Source organism: Protomyctophum parallelum, assembly GCF_964188405.1.
Source record: "Protomyctophum parallelum genome assembly, chromosome: 11".
Taxonomy (NCBI): Eukaryota; Metazoa; Chordata; class Actinopteri; order Myctophiformes; family Myctophidae; genus Protomyctophum; species Protomyctophum parallelum.
The window spans coordinates 44,458,654-44,478,599 of NC_139707.1; the positions used below are offsets into that span (position 1 = coordinate 44,458,654).

Here is a 19,946-nt window from a genome sequence, read left to right on the forward strand (position 1 = left end):
CGCGCCTCAGAAATGCGCACACCCTGATTGGATCTCATCGATCTGTCCGTCACCCCCGGCCCCTCCTCTCCCCCCTAGTGCAGCGCTACGTCACATAATTTAGAGCGACGCCCACCCGGAAGGGTTGACTCCCACTTTTAGACTGGTTGAGCCCACGGCTTTTTCCAGGCTTTCATCTTTCGCGCAGACGAAATGAAAGCCTGGGTATCGAGGCTAGGTGGTGTAGAACTTGAGTTATTGTAAAATAACATCAGGTGGCGGCAATTTTGGAAAATGGCTGCCATGGTCACCACGAGACAAATCTGTGATGGCCCTATAGCCAAAAATGTTCCTTAAGGCATGCTCTAACTGTGTGCCAAATTAGAATACGTCCCATTATTCAAAAACTATAATTTTATTGTTTTAGGAACACTTTTGTCAACTCCGTCAGATACATGTCAACTCCGTCAGACACAAAACCTGACGGAGTTGACGTCTGACGGAGTTGACAAAATGTCATTTGTTTTCATCTTAACCCTCTGTAGTACAATGTAGCCATTTTGTTTTTGCTTCATTTGTTAGCTAAACCTAACCCTAAACTTTTATAATAAACATTATTTTGGAATTCTTAACAAAGATCATAATAATGTCCTGACGGAGTTGACATGTAAAAGCTGTGACCACCCTGATATCAACATTGTTTGTTTAAAATATCAAACAATTGAATGCTTGTCAGACCAGGTGCTCCACTGTTGCAACAAATACAAACGGGACTTGGAAAAGGAGTCTTCAGGCTAAATCTGTCGACAATATTTTCTGATTAATTTAAGACTTTTAAAAAACCTGACGGAGTTGACGGGAGACGTGGGACACACATTTGATATGAGATATCTAATGGAAAATATAAATTAAAATTATTGTGTATATTGTTTGCTATGTTGTTGACAATCTACTTTAATTTAGTATGTATATTTATGTGATTGTGACAGTATTAGACACTTTTTTAGCAGTTTGAAATTATGACCACTTGCTGGGGACAGGCTAAATACAGGCGTTTTTGGGTACAGTGCCTGCTTTTAACTAATTCAGATGGCATATGAAAACAATTATAATGAAATTAATGGCATAATAATACACAACTGTATTACATTTAACTTTGCAAGTGCTTTTATTTTTATTAAATTTATTTATTTTTAACAATAATAAGGCTCTTATGTGTGGGACATGTTTTTTCCACTTTTGTCCCTCATCTCAAGAATGAGTGACATATACTATGTATATATGTATATGTAATTTGCAAGTTGATTAGTGGTATACTGTGGTTACTTTGCACCGTACGCAGTCCCAGCCAACCCGCCACTTTTGATGCGTATGCACCGTCCCAGCAAACTGTGCTTGATACCGCAGTGGTGTCAGATTACATACATGTATACACAGGAGCATTACCTTTAATCCTCCCAACACTAAAACATATCGTCATTACGTCACCATCGAAAACCAATTACACTCTGGCATTGGGTCCTTTAATCCACATATTTCTTACGTCATCATTGAGAGCTAGTTATACATATACACACCATGTAATCTGGTCCCAGCAAATCAGGCACAATTTGCTGGGACGGTGCATACGCATCAAAAGTGGCGGGTTGGCTGGGACGGTGCATACGAGCTGGGCGAAACTTACTTGCGCGCTCTGCTTGCGCAAGTAATAATGGTTGTGCAGTCACAAATTTACTTTTTTGTACTGTGTGGTAATTCCAGTCAATCACATGAAATGCCATTTAGAAGGCAATAAAATACCATGTAACAGCAAGATAAATGAAGATGCTGTTATGAACAATAACATAAACAACTATAAACACAATTTAACAGCTTAATTTGGAGAAATCAGGTGCAAATTAGGTTTCTATGTGTACTTGATTGTCACATCTATTCTGAATGGTTCTGCTTAAATAGCAAGTGGAACCTGAGGAAGACTCATACAAGGACATGACTATGGGTTTAAATGTAATCAAAATGTAACTCTCAGCAGAATAATAGATCACATTCTTGTTAATACCAGCTTTACTCAAACAAGCTAAACATTTGCCACCATGGTTGTAGGTAAAGCTCACTGTGCCTTTGTTGAATTTGTCTTTGTATGTTTTCCTTCCATTCACAATATTCCCCTCACCAAGCTCACCCATAAACCAAACCACAGAATGCAAGAAAACACTACATTCTTTAGTTGTTGTACAGTTACAGTAGGAATAGACTTGAACAGATTTAAGAATGGTATAAACAGTAGGTCATAGTTTATCATAACATAATATTTGACTAATTGAACGTCGGTCTTGCAAGAGCATAATTATCGTGTTAGTTCAAAGTAGTGACATTGTTTTCATCGGGTAAGGGTTCAGTTCTGAGCTTGTAGATCTGCCATTTTCATGTTTGCCTCTTTCATACAATGTTTGACCATTTGGTATTAAAAAGGTCTTAAATGTAGAAATGTGCAGATACCCTGCACTACTTTATTCTCAATGAGTCAATGGTCTGACTGAATTGCATCTCAATAGCATAGCCAAATAGACCCCCCCCCCCCGCCCCGCCCATACACACATCAACAACGAATCGTTGTAACTTGGGTCAAATGGTGAAATAGCAGGCAAACAAATTCATGTTTGAAATATTTCCACTAATTTCTTGTTTCCTCTGCTGTAAAGTATTGGACCTGTGCATTCCTTGCTGATTTGAGTAATGCAGAAACATGGTTACTAATTTAATTGTAGCTTTTATTTTCTGATACATGGTGTATAAGTCAACGCAACAAAGTGATGGACATCAAACTACACAATGCAGGTACGTTTACATACGATTGATTGATTGAAATATGTATTAACAGTTTGCATAATTACAGTACAGTTCAAGCACAACTCAATACAAAGACTGTTAACTTAGCCCCGCTCGGAACCCAATGGTACGTACAGTTTCTGATGGGTAAAGTCTTCCAAATGGGTTCCGAGCGGGGCTTCTGTTAACTGTGAGTGGACGACACCATAAAAGCATTACACTTGTTTACAAGTGGGTCCACCTTGTTCAATTCATCAAAACATTTAGAGACGTGTCACGTACAAATATACATAGTATATCGTTCCATGGAGCACCACGACCAGTTAGGCTATTTGGTGCTTTTAGTTGTATAAAAATGTACAAAAACCCCTAAAATTCTCAAAACCTAAAAGCGTTCAAATAAACTCACTTTAAGTTTTACAGAGTTATTTGATTCAATCGCCATCAAAACTTCTAGTGTTAAAGTAGTATTGCACCTTGTCTACATGTCTTGGTCTCAAAGATGTTTGCACTATAAGGCACATTCAGAACTAATGGTCAGCTCAAACTACACAGCCAAGCTAATGGTAATCACAAAGGCACACATTATTGTCTTCCATAGCCTCAACAAACAGTTGGGGTTTGTGCAGGCTCTGCAGCGAACCACTAGATGTCACTGTAGGCCCTTACTTCCGTGGTTGACAACCTGACTGCGTGCTCACCCTACTGTGCCAGATTGATATAGGCAGTTTTAGAAGTCCTAACTGTGATCAATAAATTAACTAATTAAGACAACAAAACAAGCTGTTATTTCATCAAGCTCTTTTCCCTTGCATTGTATGAAACATTTGTTAACATTGTTGTTATTTGATGTGGTCTAGGCGGATCGGGTGGAATCAGCTCTGTCTGAAAAGACACGGTATAGACAAGCGAAGCTGTCCTGTGCCTGAACTACTGTATAGCATCATTTTGTGATCATTTAAATTGCCAGTTAATTAAAGACCGACATGTCAAAACTCTATTGATCTTAAGGCGTTTTGTAATAATAATAATAATAATAAAACTTTATTTGTATAGCACCTTTCATGACATGAAATGCAGCTCAAAGTGCTTTACAGAACAATGGCGAATAAAAAAAGAAAAGCAAGGCAACAAAAAACAAGCAGTAATGCAATACACTGAGGACATGAATAACAAAAAAATAAAAGATCAATTAAAAGCAATGTTGTAGAAGTGGGTCTTGAGCTGTGCTTTAAAAATGTCTACAGAGGATACGTGGTATTGTGATAGATACGTGGTATTGTGGTAAAAGTGGGGCTTTTCAGTTCACGACAATCTTCTTGCCTCGTACTCCACTATATCTATATCTACTTCTCCACTGAGTGCTGCGTCTCCTCCATGCATCCATCCAAACATCCACCCATCCATGCATCCATCCATCCCTCCTCACAAGGCCTTGTTGCTGGAGGAGTCCGTGGACGAGGACAGCAGCATCTCGTTCTTTCTGTTCTGCAGCAGGGCCTTCTCCGGGGTCACACTGTCTGGGTGGGCATACGGGCGCCTCCGGTTGGCCCTCGCCGAGCACCTCATCAGCGCCTTGCCCACCAAGTAGCTGAGCTCGGCCACGTTCAGCCCCATGCAGATGACCGACGACGACACCATGAAGACGGTGAAGATGGTCTTCTCCGTGGGCCGCGAGACGAAGCAGTCCACCTTGTTGGGGCAGGGCCACTGCTCGCACTTCATCAGCCGCGGCATCTGGAAGCCGCCGTAGATGTAGTACAGCGCGTACATGAAGCCGCCCTCGAAGATGAGCCGGAAGAACAGGCTGCAGGTGTAGGTCCACCACAGCGCGCCGGTGATCGGCAGCCGGCGCGCCTTCAGCCTCTCCAGGTCCAGCTCCGTGGCCTTTTCGCCGCCGCTGCTGCCGTTGGCCAGTATGGTCCTCCTGTCCCCCTCCTTCCTGTACGCCACGTGCATGGCCACCAGGAGGGCGGGCGTGGACACGAAGATCAGCTGGAGGCACCAGAGGCGTATGTGCGACACGGGGAAGAAGTGGTCGTAGCACACGTTGTTGCAGCCGGGTGTCTGCGTGTTGCAGGTGAAGCCCGACTGCTCGTCGCCCCACACGCTCTCGGCGGCCAGGACCAGGATGGTGATGCGGAAGATGAAGAGCACGGACAGCCAGATCTTCCCCAGGCTGGTGGAGTGCTTGTTCACTCCGGCCAGCTGGGCGTACAACTCCCCCCAGCTCATGGTGACTGTGGTGCGGTGCCTGGATGCTTACTCCACCTGGAGGGGCAAATAAAACACAGAGTAGAGAGTGAGCTAAAGCCTGGATGCTTACTCCACCTGGAGGGGCAAATAGAACACAGAGTAGAAAGTGAGCTAAATATATATAATATATATTGCTAAAATGGCTACACTGCAACCCCAATGGAATAGCAGACATACTGGTCTTCATGTATGATTAAACTGTTCCATTTTCCAGGCTATGTTTTGATACCAGACCAGGCAAGCCAGTGTTGAAGTGGATATGGAGCTATCATCTAAAATAAATCACATTATGTTAGTGAGGCACCGAATATTCGGCCGCAGAAAATATTCGGCATAAAATGGCATTTTCGGCCTATTCGGTTTCGGCCCAAATAAGCAGAAAATATATCACTGAATAGTTTATGCAATTAATGCATTCAAAGAGCTGAATAAATGTTTTATGGATCCATACTAGTGATTATTATTTAAGTTCAGTTTTGCCATAATCATAACATAACATTTGTAGAATCAGGTTAATGGGTTAAGTGAGGATACTAAAACAGCGATATTCAGTTACACTTCATACCAATGATACTGTGCGGGTGTAGGTATGTTAAGTGATAACCACTTTCAACATGGCATTATAGGCAAAAGCTTTCTAAATCTTTCAAATTTTCCAAACATTACAAGTTTGTAGGTCAACAATCTTTGCTATTTGTTGTACAACAAAGTATATAGTGCTTAAGTGGCATTCTGGACTAGACCTGTCTGGCTGGAAACATTGTGGTTGCAAGGACTGCATTTCTGACCTTTCAGGTACAGGACTGTGTCACAGTCATTACCAGGTGATTGAGAGATTGTGTAAGCGTGATGTTAAAAGAACAAAAACTGAATAGGCCTTACGTTTTTCATTTTGGCTAAATTAATTCTGATTGATTAATTTATTTTTATAGCCAAATAATGAGCAGTGGCACGTCATATTGTTAATGGGCTACTTAAAATCATTCCGTTCTTAACTTTTCTCGCGGTTACTGGAGGAATTCACGGAATTATAGGTCTAAAACAACTTTAAAAATAAAACATGATCTCGTTTGAAGATAGAAATAATCTGAAACCCTGCGGCAAACTGAATGGGAAACGTTACAAAATCAGATCAGATTGCATGTCAGAAGTTAGTGTTGTTTATAAGACTGTTTATTTTTAATAAGGCACATGTTTAGCTACAATTGATTTAGTGAACACAATCATTCGGAATAATTCAGGTTTTAATTGAATTCATTACAAAAATTATATATATATATATATATATATTTCAGCTTCATCTTAAACATTCATGAGAGTTCTTAGTATAGGCCTTAGTTCAACACTCACCTCTCTCTGTAGCCCTTATTCAGCTTTTATTAGCAGGCTTTCTTCCATGAAGTTGTTACTTCCACTTATAATCCTAGTAGTCTGAAGACATAAATGACCCCGGCTCTTCAAACAAACCTGTCAGGGCAGTAAGGGGGCAGTAAATAAAGTAAAGGGCTGCTTGGTGGTCTATATATGGGACGGGGCCGAAACCCGGCGATGTGCTCACTGTCTTCTGCAAAGTGGTGCGAGAAACACCTGCAGTTTCTGAAGGCTGTCATCCCTCCTTTATGCAGGGGAGGGGCCAGAGATTCAGGGTGGGACCAGCCCAGGAGAAACTGCATGTCTCACACCACTGTAAACTCCTGATCCGAGGGTTGAAGCCTGCACTGTGAAGTCTAAACTGTAAGTGAAAGTCAGTATCAATGGGCCTATACTCCTGCAATGTAGTAGAAAGGTATACGTAAGTTGCTCTGTTAAAGTACAAGTCTGGAATTAAAATGTACTTAAAGACAAGTACCAAAAGTAGAAAGTGCATTATGCCTATACTCATTATTCAGAATGTAGGCTACTACAAATCTTTTAAACATATAGCAGATCTAGAAGCTCACAACCATGAGTGGTTAATGTTTTGTAATACTAAACTAATCCAGTAAAAGTGGAGCCAGTACAGCCATTATGACAAGGTGACCAGTCTCTCTCCTCCATGAAATGAAGGAAGGCGATAACATGAGAGTATAAATTGTCAAGTCACATGCATGACATATTGGCACATCTAATGCAACTCACAATGTCTTCTGCTGTTGCAGAGAAACACATTCCACATTATACACATTCATTAGGGATGCACCGATACCGCTGTTTAAAATAACAATGTGGCCGATACTGGTACCGATAAGATGTGTATTTAGTTTTTGTTGTTATTTCCCCCTTTTGTGCCAGGGGTGGCGCTGTTGTTAACATAAAGAGTCAAGTTCACGGGCATGGTGAGGGAGGATTGAACCGGAAGGGCAAATGGCTTTGACTGCAGGTACATAAGTCTACACAATTGCAGAATATATTTGATCGACGTTTGCCTGTTATGTCGACTCCTAATGGACTGGTATCAATATCATTACAGCATGGAATTGTGGACACAACTCTTATCCAACAACGAAATATTCTATAGTTTTGGGTGGCTAAATGTAATCAAATGGTGGTCGTGGCTCAAATGACGAATATATAATGTGCCTTGAGCGTTGAGACAAGAACGGTTGAAAAACACTGGATTATATTATAGCGCGGCCTGGTATTCCTAAAGTAATCGAAGTAAATTATGCTTAAACGGTTAAACCTAACCTTAACCTCCGTAAAACTATTCCTAAACCTAACTCTATACCTAAACTTAACCCCAGTAAAACTAAGCCTAACCCTAAACTTATTTCTAACCTTATTCTAAGTTAAATAAAGAATACAAGAACCGCCGCACCAAGCTTTGGGGCGTGAGGTGGGCGTAAAAAAGCTGGGGCGAGATGGAATTGGGGCGGCCGTACCTGTTACCCTGCAAAGCGCTCTGGATAATGGCGCTGTAGAATTGCAGTCCATGTATACCTTCGTATTTCGTATAAGTTCATATTTCGTTCAAATGAAACGTTTTAAAGAATAAATATTAAGTATCTACATAGAAATGCATTTTAGTGGGCACTTTCTTTCTTTATTTTTTTTCCTGACGGGAATTCCCGGGAAAGGGTCTGCAAATTCCCGAATCCCAATATTAAACCCTAGTAGGAGAATAGCTGTCATCCAATGAGGAAAGCGCTTTGAGTTGTTGTGCTCATGCTACCTCTTCTCTGCTCCTTCCGTTTGTGTGTGAAGAGTTTCCCCCTGAACATCTGGAGAGGAGCCCCGGTCTGGTCCAGGAAGAAGAGTTTCCCCCTGAACATCTGGAGAGGAGCCCCGGTCTGGTCCAGGAAGAAGAGTTTCCCCCTGAACATCTGGAGAGGAGCCCCGGTCTGGTCCAGGAAGAAGAGTTTCCCCCTGAACATCTGGAGAGGAGCCCCGGTCTGGTCCAGGAAGAACCACAACAACCTCCACAGATCAAAGAGGAGGCAGGTAAAAATGATGATCACTTTATTACTGATTGGCTGAGGAACTCATGTTTGCATCTGAACAAAAAAATAACTGCCGGTATGTATTTTTCACGTAACTCCACAGACCCTGACATTGACATTCTCATTGAGGGTAGTAGTATTCAGATAGTATCAGAATTCAAATATCTTGGAATTACACTAGACTCAAACTTGACACATAAGACCATATCTAACAACTGATGCAGCTAAACTCTTCATGCATGCTATGATTTTTTCACACATAACATACTGTTTCACAAACTGGTCACAGACAAATCAGACAACTTTAAAAACCATAGAATCACTGTACAAACAGACATTAAAAACACTTGACCAAAAGCCCATCCTTTACCACCATTGCCACATAGTTCAAAAGTACAACTTATTTAAACAGCTTCAAACACTTTGCAGATGCTTGTCTCATTTTTAAGATCTCAAATGGACTTGCACCTCCACCACTGAACCAGTTCATAGATCGAAGGGACAGTGGTGACAGAGCAACAAGGCCAACTACCAGAGGGGACTGTGAAGTGCCAATCAGACGTAGTGTGTTTGGTAAAACAGTCTGTTAGAGCCTCCCATCACTGGAACAGTCTCCCCACAGAAGTAAGAGAGAATTCCAACTATCTGACCTTCAAATTCAACCTGAAAAGGTGGTTAAAAACAATTCAAATCTGTAATCATGAGTAACTATCAGCACTAAATACTAGTAATTAGTATTCAGTGTCATTTCTCATTTCACTTTGCAGTTGTTCTGTCCCCTGTACCATGTAGATCTGTATTGTATTGGGTATGGTCATGGTGTTGGGTGCCTGCACATATGCACACATGGCATCAACGCATGGTGTTGTGTGCGGGCGCCCTACACTTTGTCTTTCTTTTATCTGTTGTACTGTGTTTTGTATGGACGTAGTGATGGGTGTTTGCACATATGCACACATGGCATCAACGCATGGTGTTGTGTGCAGGCGCCCTACACTTTGTCTTTCTTTTATCTGTTGTACTGTGTCCAAAATGGTGTTAGCATTATGTTATGCTTTAGCTATTGAAAAATAGCAGATCTACAAGCTCATAGCGCGCCACTGAGTGGCATGCTACGAGCTTGTAGGTCTGCTATTTCGTGTGCGAACGTCACTTTCTCACGTTCAACTTCGTTCAAGAGTGAGTGTTTCCATAGGGTAACAAGATGACTCACCCCTTTTAGGCTACCCTTTTTGGTGAGTTGTCCGGTATTCGTTTCAGAAAGGGGGATAGGGTAGGTAGAAGCTCATTTAAATATACAGGGGTGGAGGATTGGAACAAAATCCCAGGGGAAGTTAAATTTGCCCAGTCTTTGAACATTTTTTAAAAATATGTTGAAAAAGTGGCTGATGGGCAAGTTAGTATAGTGCTGTATTTATCTATTTATATCTATTTATTGTCTTTTGTTCATTGATCTATGATGGCCAGTTGTAAATGTCATTAGTATTGTAATGTAGGCTACACATGTTCTTCTTATAATATGCTGTAACTATTTATTTTTTTATTTTTTTATTTGGATCACAATGGAAATAAGTCCTCTGACTTTTTGTGCAATCTTGATAATTCTGTACTGCTCTCCTATGAATTGTATCATGAATATATCAAATAAATGAAATGAAATCAAAGTCTGTCTTGCTTGTCGGTCTTTCTTCAGTGGCAGTTACACATCTGCTCCGCCAGGGGGCGCAATGCATTAAGTCATGCACCAGCTGTATTGTGCAACGCGTCTAGTGCTTTGACCCGGAAGTAAGTGTGTGTATTTTTCATTTATTTTTTCCCCATAACAACCATAGAGTTATACTCTAAGATAACAACCATAACAACAGCCCCAACATCCCGGTGAAGGAAAGAAAAACAACAAGGTCTCATGAACTAGAAAACGGAACAAAGTGATGGACATCAAACTACACACTGCAGGTACGTTCATGCAGCATTTAAACACGTTTACATACGATTTATTGATTGATTGATTGAAATATTTATTAACAGTTTGCAGAATTACAGTACAATTCAAGCACAACTCAATACAAAGACTGTTAACTGTGAGTGGACGACACCATAAAAGCATTACACTTGTTTAGGGTCCACCTTGTTCAATTCATCAACACATTTAGAGACGTGTCACGTACAAATATACATAGTATATCGTTCCATGGAGCACCACGACCAGTTGGGCTATCAAAACCTAAAAGCGTTCAAATAAACTCACTTTATAAAAATATAAAATATAATATTATATATAAAATATAAAAAAGGATCTCGTATTTCAATGAATTGCAACAGAGTTATTTGATTCAATCGCCATCAAAACTTCTAGTGTTAAAGTAGTATTGCACCTTGTCTACATGTCTTGGTCTCAAAGATGTTTGCACTATAAGGCACATTCAGAACTAATGGTCAGCTCAAACTACACAGCCAAGCTAATAGTAATCACAAAGGCACACATTATTGTCTTCCATAGCCTCATCAAACAGTTGGGGTTTGTGCAGGCTCTGCAGCGAACCACTAGATGTCACTGTAGGCCCTTACTTCCGTGGTTGACAACCTGACTGCGTGCTCACCCTACTGGGCCAGATTGATATAGGCAGTTTTAGAAGTCCTAACTGTGATCAATAAATTAAGACAACAACACAAGCTGTTATTTCATCAAGCTCTTTTCCCTTGCATTGTATGAAACATTGGTTAACATTGTTGTTATTTGATGTGGTCTAGGCGGATCGGGTGGAATCAGCTCTGTCTGAAAAGACACGGTATAGACAAGCGAAGCTGTCCTGTGCCTGAACTACTGTATAGCATCATTTTGTGGCCAGTTAATTAAAGACTGACATGTCAAAACTCTATTGATCTTAAGGCGTTTTGTAATAATAATAATAATAAAACTTTATTTGTATAGCACCTTTCATGACATGAAATGCAGCTCAAAGTGCTTTTACAGAACAATGGCGAATAAAAAAGAAAAGCAAGGCAATGACGACATTAAAAAAACAAGCAGTAATGCAATACAGTGAGGACATGAATAACAAAAAACAAAAGATCAATTGAAAGCAATGTTGTAGAAGTGGGTCTTGAGACGAAGCAGTCCACCTTGTTGGGGCAGGGCCACTGCTCGCACTTCACCAGCCGCGGCATCTGGAAGCCGCCGTAGATGTAGTACAGCGCGTACATGGAGCCGCCCTCGAAGATGAGCCGGAAGAACAGGCTGCAGGTGTAGGTCCACCACAGCGCGCCGGTGATCGGCAGCCGGCGCGCCTTCAGCCTCTCCAGGTCCAGCTCCGTGGCCTTTTCGCCGCCGCTGCTGCCGTTGGCCAGTATGGTCCTCCTGTCCCCCTCCTTCCTGTACGCCACGTGCATGGCCACCAGGAGGGCGGGCGTGGACACGAAGATCAGCTGGAGGCACCAGAGGCGTATGTGCGACACGGGGAAGAAGTGGTCGTAGCACACGTTGTTGCAGCCGGGCGTCTGCGTGTTGCAGGTGAAGCCCGACTGCTCGTCGCCCCACACGCTCTCGGCGGCCAGGACCAGGATGGTGATGCGGAAGATGAAGAGCACGGACAGCCAGATCTTCCCCAGGCTGGTGGAGTGCTTGTTCACTCCGGCCAGCTGGGCGTACAACTCCCCCCAGCTCATGGTGACTATGGTGCGGTGCCTGGATGCTTACTCCACCTGGAGGGGCAAATAAAACACAGAGTAGAGAGTGAGCTAAAGCCTGGATGCTTACTCCACCTGGAGGGGCAAATAAAACACAGAGTAGAGAGTGAGCTATAAAGCCTGGATGCTTACTCCACCTGGAGGGGCAAATAGAACACAGAGTAGAGAGTGAGCTAAAGCCTGGATGCTTACTCCACCTGGAGGGGCAAATAAAACACAGAGTAGAGAGTGAGCTAAATATATATTGCTAAAATGGCTACACTGCAACCCCAATGGAATAGCAGACATACTGGTCTTCAATTCATGTATGATTAAACTAGTGCTGCCGTAATTGTCCAGAAATTGGATTCGGATATTCGTTTTAAAAACCCACGTGGTTTCGAGCAATTCGAGCCATTCGGATTTATTAATAATTATATTTACACCAATACAACCTGAGACATAACATTTAAGATCGCATTGCTGGCGCAACTCTCTCTCTCCGCGCATTGGTGCTGCTGAAAACGGAGTTGGAACGCAACGCATGCATTCTCCCTTCTCCAGTAAAACTTCACAGACATTTTTATTAAATGAGCAATCCTACCACGGCACACAGCCTTATCAAAACGAGGCACGGAGGCAGTATTAATTCAGAGAAAAGAACACTGCATTGCTGCTGCTGCTGCCGGACCAGGCACCACATTTCATCCTTATGCATTTTATTTATCTTTTTATAATTTCCTGAAGGATAAAGGATTGAAGATTGATGAGTGATAGATCTGTGTGTTGTCTAAAAATATACTCTCCCGTCTGTCCGAAACAACACCGAAGCAAAGCCTGTCCCAGATTCTGATCACTAGATACTGTTGACGGAAGATTTCACCAGCAGCGTACACCCACTGTGCAAAGAACGTAAAAGGCTCCCGCGGCCCCGCCCGCCCTGTGCTCACTACGCAGCCTGCGCTGCGTAGTCTGCGTCTAGGAATAGTGCCTCGAATAGAGTACGAGGCAGCTGATTTATTTTTCAATGTATGCCCGTGTCGGCAAATATAACTAATCTACAAGCTCACGAGTCACAACGCGTCGCTTACCCATGGCACCGTCTCGCGAAAACTAATAATAATAATAACTAAAAAATATTTTTTATAATTTTTAATTCGAACCTTAATTTTATATATTCGGTTATTCATTAAATTATTATTTTTTATTCTAAAATATATTCGGATATAGAATATTCGTTGGCAGCTCTAGATTAAACTGTTCCATTTTCCAGGCTATGTTTTGATACCAGACCAGGCAAGCCAGTGTTGAAGTGGAAATGGAGCTATCACCTAAAATAAATCACATTATGTTACTGATGCACCGAATATTCAGCCGCAGAAAATATTCGTCATAAAATGTGCTATGTATCTGAGGCAATGATTGATGTAAACTACTAGATTATAGCCAATACAAGTTGGCAGTTGATAATAATATTGTAGCTCTTTTTGGGACTGTTGCACAACGGTGAATGATGAAAAAGTTGTATGTAGGTTATTACATAATAATTCCCTACTGTTGATTTTCTACAGACCACCACAGCAACTGATCTACAGTATCAAGAGAGATGGCCGCCAAGAAATATGCAGCAATGTCAGAGTACCGGCAGGAGATGGACGGACGACGTGGACTGTTTTATGCAATGTTTCAACCCGTCGTACACTTGAACAGGATAGGTATGTAGCGTTTACATTACTGGTGGTTTTATGCCTATAGTAAAGTTAGCTAGCTGCAGGTGTGTACTTGAGTTCTCAATGGTGAACTCATGTTAGTGGTGTCAACAATAATCGATTCGGCAATGCATCGCGATTCGGCTGTGTGCGATTATGCATAGACAGGCTTAAGGCTTGTCTATGCGGTGTGTCTAAATAAATACATCACTACATAGGCTGTATTTGGCCTATGTACATACTGGTGAAAAGGCATTTGTCATCACTGTCCACTGTGTCCAGTCTTTGAAAAAAAAAAAAAACACTGCTTTACAACCTCTGTTTCGACCTTAATCAACAACGCATGTTACTTCATTATTATTAGTCTTCTTCCATGTCAAGTCAAAGTCCATATTATCTTTATTCTTATTATCCTTATTCTACTGCTTCATTCCAGACAAAATGGTGGACCTTAAACAGGAACTTGTAGACTACCTTAAACAGGAACTTGAAGACCTTAAACAGGAACCTGAAGACCACCTTAAACAGGAACCTGAAGACCACCTTAAGCAGGAACCTGAAGACCTCCTTAAACAGGAACTTGAAGACCTTAAACAGGAACCTGAAGACCACCTTAAGCAGGAACCTGAAGACCACCTTAAACAGGAACTTGAAGACCTTAAACAGGAACCTGAAGACTTCCTTAAACAGGAGCCTGAAGACTTCCTTAAACAGGAACCTGAAGACCACCTTAAACAGGAACCTGAAGACTACCTTAAACAGGAACCTGAAGACCATGAAACTGAAGACAACCTGGACACCAGTAAGTTGACTGCAAATCAAAGCTGAGTGCACCTCAATCCATGCCTGACATATAACGCATGTTATAGATATGTTTTCTTGTCTGACTGCAACCATACATTTATTAGCTTCCCTCCAGAATGGCATAAATAGTGGATATATAGTATACTTGTAGGTCGACTAATTTGGAAATGGTGCTGAAGTGGTAACTTATTTTTGCCACACTATTTCTTTCTGAAATGAGGGTTCTGGGTGCACGCATAGGTGTGTATCTGGAACTGGAGGAAGCAAGGTGAGTTGAGGAACAAGCTAGGGATTGTTTTTATAATTAAACGACTATCCATGATCATTAAGAATTTACTTGATTAAATCAAAACGATTATTTTAACAATTATTTTTAAATGCTGTTTGTTTCTGTAATGTATCAATGGGAGATTTTCTGTGATATGTAATCATAATGTATACGTCTCCAACTCTCCATCATAGTAGATAAAAGGTTTTACACACGACACACAACAGTTTAATGTGATAGAATTATTGAGCATGCAGCAGTTTGTTAGGTTGTGATTGGCTGAGAGATGGTTCTATTGTTCTCCTCTTCGGCCTATCAATCCAAGCAGTTAGTGGCTCCACCTCAGGCTCTCTAGTATAAGAAGAGTTGCTCTGTGTCAGTTATCCACAACTGCTCCATGATCAGGGCTCCAGCGTGCGACTTAATAGGTCGCATATGATACTTAATTTCTTAACGTGCGAGTTAAATTTTACCGAGGTCGCACAGGTGCGACTTGCTAGAATTATGAGTGGAGGAAAAAAAAACATCCCGCATTGCTTGTCCGTTCCATTGATAAAAATATTGGACGTTCGCCTGACGCCCAGTGTTCAGAGAACGATCGTTCACGAAAACCCACCAATAAGCCCTTCAGACTTGGATGGTCAGATCGGCGCGATTACATACAAAGTCAATGCAAAGACGGGAATTGTCGGGCGCCGTGCAACCTGCCACGGTACAAACTGGACGAACCAAGGCGAATATATATTCAGGTCTGAACGCAGCTTATCCGACACAAATTAACTAATCTTTCTCAGCTGTACAATTTCACTGGAGCGCTCAGCGCGCATATCTAACTGCATGATGATCAGTCATGTTCTACACAGACAGCCGACTCCCGACCCAAACACTGAGTGAGGAGGTAAACTTGTTTGATTAACCCATTCTGACCGGGCACCCATTTTGGTGTTAGCATCATGTTATGCTTTAACTATTGAAAAATAGCAGATCTACAAGCTCATATCGCGCCACCGAGTGGCGCGATACGAGCTTGTAGGTCTGCTATTTTTGAAAAATCGAAGAACGACTGACATTTTTAGAATCTGATCTCAGGTCAGAATGGGTTCATCAGACCAGTGTGTGTCCGGCGGAAATCTCGTATGAATCTGATCTCAGGTCAGAATGGGTTAAACATATGTGCCACGAAAAATAGCTTCCAAAGCTTGTTATGTTTGCATCGAGGAGGTAGCCTATGTGTCCATACACGATGATCGGCCAACAAAAGACATTAATCTCCCTCCCAGTGAGCGAAGAGCACTGATGCCTGATTTATTCTTCGTCGTACAAAGTGTGTGCTGAAAATAGCTGATCTACAAGCTCACAATGCGTCGTGTCCGCATTGTGAGCTTGTAGATCAGCTATTTTCAGCATGCAGAGATATGCAGGCTCTGAGAGCATTCAGAAACTTTTGCCTTCACAATAAAAGCATGCAGCTTTCACAAGTTGGCCCATGATAACAAGGAAAAGGATTAAGAATTCGGTGGCATTTCACATTGCAAAAGATTTTTTCCAAAATGTAAAAATATTATAATAAGGAATTAATTTGGTTAATGGGATATTGTACAAATTGTCACTTTATTAATCCCAAAGGTTTGGACTGCATTTCATTTTCAACACAAAACCTTAAACTGACTGTGTGGAATATAAATATTGCCTTTATTGACTGAGTGACTTGGGTGTTGGGTTGAAACCATCTACAGTGTATAACCAGGTAGGTTGCTGTTTTTTACACAGTGACCTTTTTAGGGGGTTTTATGATAATGGTGGAAACCATTACATAAATAAATGGCGCCCTATGTGGGGGCATGATAAGATCATGTATTAATACCACCCTATACAAAGGAAAAAAATGGTGCTACCTAATTTGTGGTGGCGCTACCAAATGAAAAGGTATGTGGCACCAGTGCTACCTGTGAAAAAGTTTGGAGCCCTGTCCATGATATCAATCATTTCTGATCAGATCTGACTGTGGATTCCAGACTTCAGGAGAAGATGAACTCTGTCAACCTCAACTCTGCTGAACAGGAGGAACCCAAAGACCATCGTATGTTACTTGCCCCTTTCACCTGTCATATTTGGATATTAAAACATTGCATTCTCAATCTTCCGCTTTTTTTCATTGTAATTTGATTCAGATCGTGTTTTTGCCTTTATATTGTCTCACAGGTTCATTCACTCTAAAAGTGCTTCTAGTGGGCCTATTACTTACCACTGAATCATTATATAATCATGTAATTATTATTATTATTATTATGTAATAGTTAATGTACATTTCAGTCCATAAAAGTCTGTCGTTCAACCTCTCTGAACCTCTTTGTTTCCAATCCAGTGTTGCATCATCAGTCTGGCCTCCCTGTCTTACCAACAGTAAATGCACATAGAATCTTGGCTAACCCAAAACAGCACGACTGTGACCAGTGTGGACAACACTTCCATTACAAATCCGACCTTAAAACACACCAGAGAATTCACACTGGAGAGAAACCCTATGGATGTGATCAGTGTGGACAACACTTCTCTCAAATGTCCCACCTTAAAAGCCACCAGAGAATTCACACTGGAGAGAAACCCTATGGATGTGATCAGTGTGGACAACACTTCTCTCAAATGTCCAACCTTAAAAGCCACCAGAGAATTCACACTGGAGAGAAACCCTATGGATGTGATCAGTGTGGACAACATTTCTCTGAAATGTCCAGCCTTAAAAACCACAAGAGAATGCACACTGGAGAGAAACCATATGGATGTGATCATTGTGGAAAACACTTCTCTGTAATGTCCCACCTTAAAAGCCACCAGAGAATTCACACTGGAGAGAAACCCTATGGATGTGATCAGTGTGGACAACACTTCTCTCAAATGTCCCACCTTAAAAGCCACCAGATAATTCACACTGGAGAGAAACCCTATGGATGTGATCAGTGTGGACAACATTTCTCTGAAATGTCCCGCTTTAAAAACCACAAGAGAATGCACACTGGAGAGAAACCCTATGGATGTGATCATTGTGGAAAACACTTCTCTGAAATGTCCAGCCTTAAAAACCACAAGAGAATTCACACTGGAGAGAAACCCTATGGATGTGATCATTGTGGACAACACTTCTCTCGAATGTCCAGCCTTAAAAGCCACCAGAGAATTCACACTGGAGAGAAACCCTATGGATGTGATAATTGTGGACAACACTTCTCTCAAATGTCCCACCTTAAAAGCCACCAGAGCATTCACACTGGAGAGAAACCCTATGGATGTGATCAGTGTGGACAACACTTCTCTCAAATGTCCCACCTTAATAGCCACCAGAGAATTCACACTGGAGAGAAACCCTATGGATGTGATCAGTGTGGACAACATTTCTCTGAAATGTCCAGGCTTAAAAAGCACCAGAGAATTCACACTGGAGAGAAACCCTATGGATGTGATCATTGTGGACAACACTTCTCCGTAATGTCCAACCTTAAAAGGCACCAGAACATTCACACCAGAGAGAAACCCTATGGATGTGATCAGTGTGGACAACACTTCTCTGTAATGTCCAACCTTAAAAGGCACCAGAGAATTCACACCAGAGAGAAACCCTATATGTGAGTAGAAAAGCTTTCAGATGCTCAAAGGATGTAGACTTTCACAAGGTTGTACACAATGGATTTAAACTGCTCCCTTGTGGTTGATGTGGAAATAGTTTTACTACATCAAGCACTGAACATCAATCTGATTAAATAGAGGCCGATACATATCAGCACATCTACATAAAAGTGTTTAATGTGTTGATTAATTGCAAGTAAACTTAGCATAAACTAGAACTGCACTCTGTCGAGTGCATACTTGCTTGTTGCACACTAGTAGGCCATAAATGGCCAACTAGTGCGCAAGCAGAGCGCGCAAGTCCTTTCGACCGCTGTAAACTGTCAAATCTCAGTATCTCTGTGAAGGAACGTTTGAAATGATTAATGTTTAGATGTAACTATTTGCTACCTACTTTATACATATAAACATCTAGTATTATTAAGTATGATTCAAGTTTCTATCTATATAAGAAATACTGTTTTATCGTTGTAGATATATTCTGGATCCCTTTTTAGTTTTTCTAGTCATACACATACACACCACGTACTCTGGTCCCAGCAGATCAGGCACAATTAGCTATTTTATTTTTTACTGATTATGTATATAGTATACGTATGACTAGCTCTAAATGATGACGTAAGAAATATATATAGTATATATATAGTATATAGGCATATACTATATACGTATACATATATACTCTATACTCTATACTGTATAAAGTGTGTAGTTGTAAGTTGATTAGCGGTATACTGTGGTTACTTTGCGCCAAAAACCGTGACAGCTGTTCCGCCATTTGAGGCTTACGCAGAAAAACATCAAATCTGTGCCTGTGTTGCTGGACCAATGATGACGAAATGACCATATTTCTTACGTCATCATTTAGAGCTAGTCATACACATACACACCACGTACTCTGGTCCCAGCAGATCAGGCACAATTTGCTATTTTATTTTTTACTGATTATGTATATAGTATACGTATGACTAGCTCTAAATGATGACGTAAGAAATATGGTCATTTCGTCATCATTGGTCCAGCAACACAGGCACAGATTTGATGTTTTTCTGCGTAAGCCTCGAATGGCGGAACAGCTGTCACGACGAAGGAGACCGGGCGAAAATATTACTTGCGCGCTCTGCTTGCGCAAGTAATAATAATGGTTGGCAGTCACAAGTAAAGGCAAACAAGTTAGGTGTTTTCTGTTTTTCTTTTGTTTGTTTCTTATTTACTTTTTTGTACTGTGTGGTAATTCCAGTCATTCACATGGAATACCATTTAGAAGGAGTGTGTGTGTGTGTGTGTGTGTGTGTATCCTTTCAGATGCTCAAAGGATGTAGACTTTCACAAGGTTGTACACATATCAGCACTTCTACATAAAAGTGTTGCACGATGATTTCTTTTTTGATCAAT

General features: G+C 41.3%; 2 protein-coding genes across 2 annotated transcripts; both read right to left on the bottom strand.

Moving 5' to 3' along the window:
• Window positions 1-4,233: 4,233 nt before the first annotated feature.
• LOC310866337 (gap junction beta-2 protein-like) lies at window positions 4,234-5,043 on the bottom strand (the record flags this gene model as incomplete). The annotated part of the gene is made up of 1 exon (XM_083775947.1): window positions 4,234-5,043. The coding sequence occupies one exon, from the start codon at window positions 5,041-5,043 to the stop codon at window positions 4,234-4,236; it is 810 nt and encodes a 269-aa protein (XP_083632073.1).
• Window positions 5,044-5,070: 27 nt separating this feature from the next.
• Window positions 5,071-12,149, bottom strand: LOC310867031 (gap junction beta-2 protein-like; the record flags this gene model as incomplete). The annotated part of the gene is made up of 4 exons (XM_083776824.1): window positions 5,071-5,079; window positions 7,183-7,193; window positions 8,216-8,460; window positions 11,551-12,149. The coding sequence occupies 4 exons, from the start codon at window positions 12,147-12,149 to the stop codon at window positions 5,071-5,073; spliced, it is 864 nt and encodes a 287-aa protein (XP_083632950.1).
• Window positions 12,150-19,946: the final 7,797 nt, after the last annotated feature.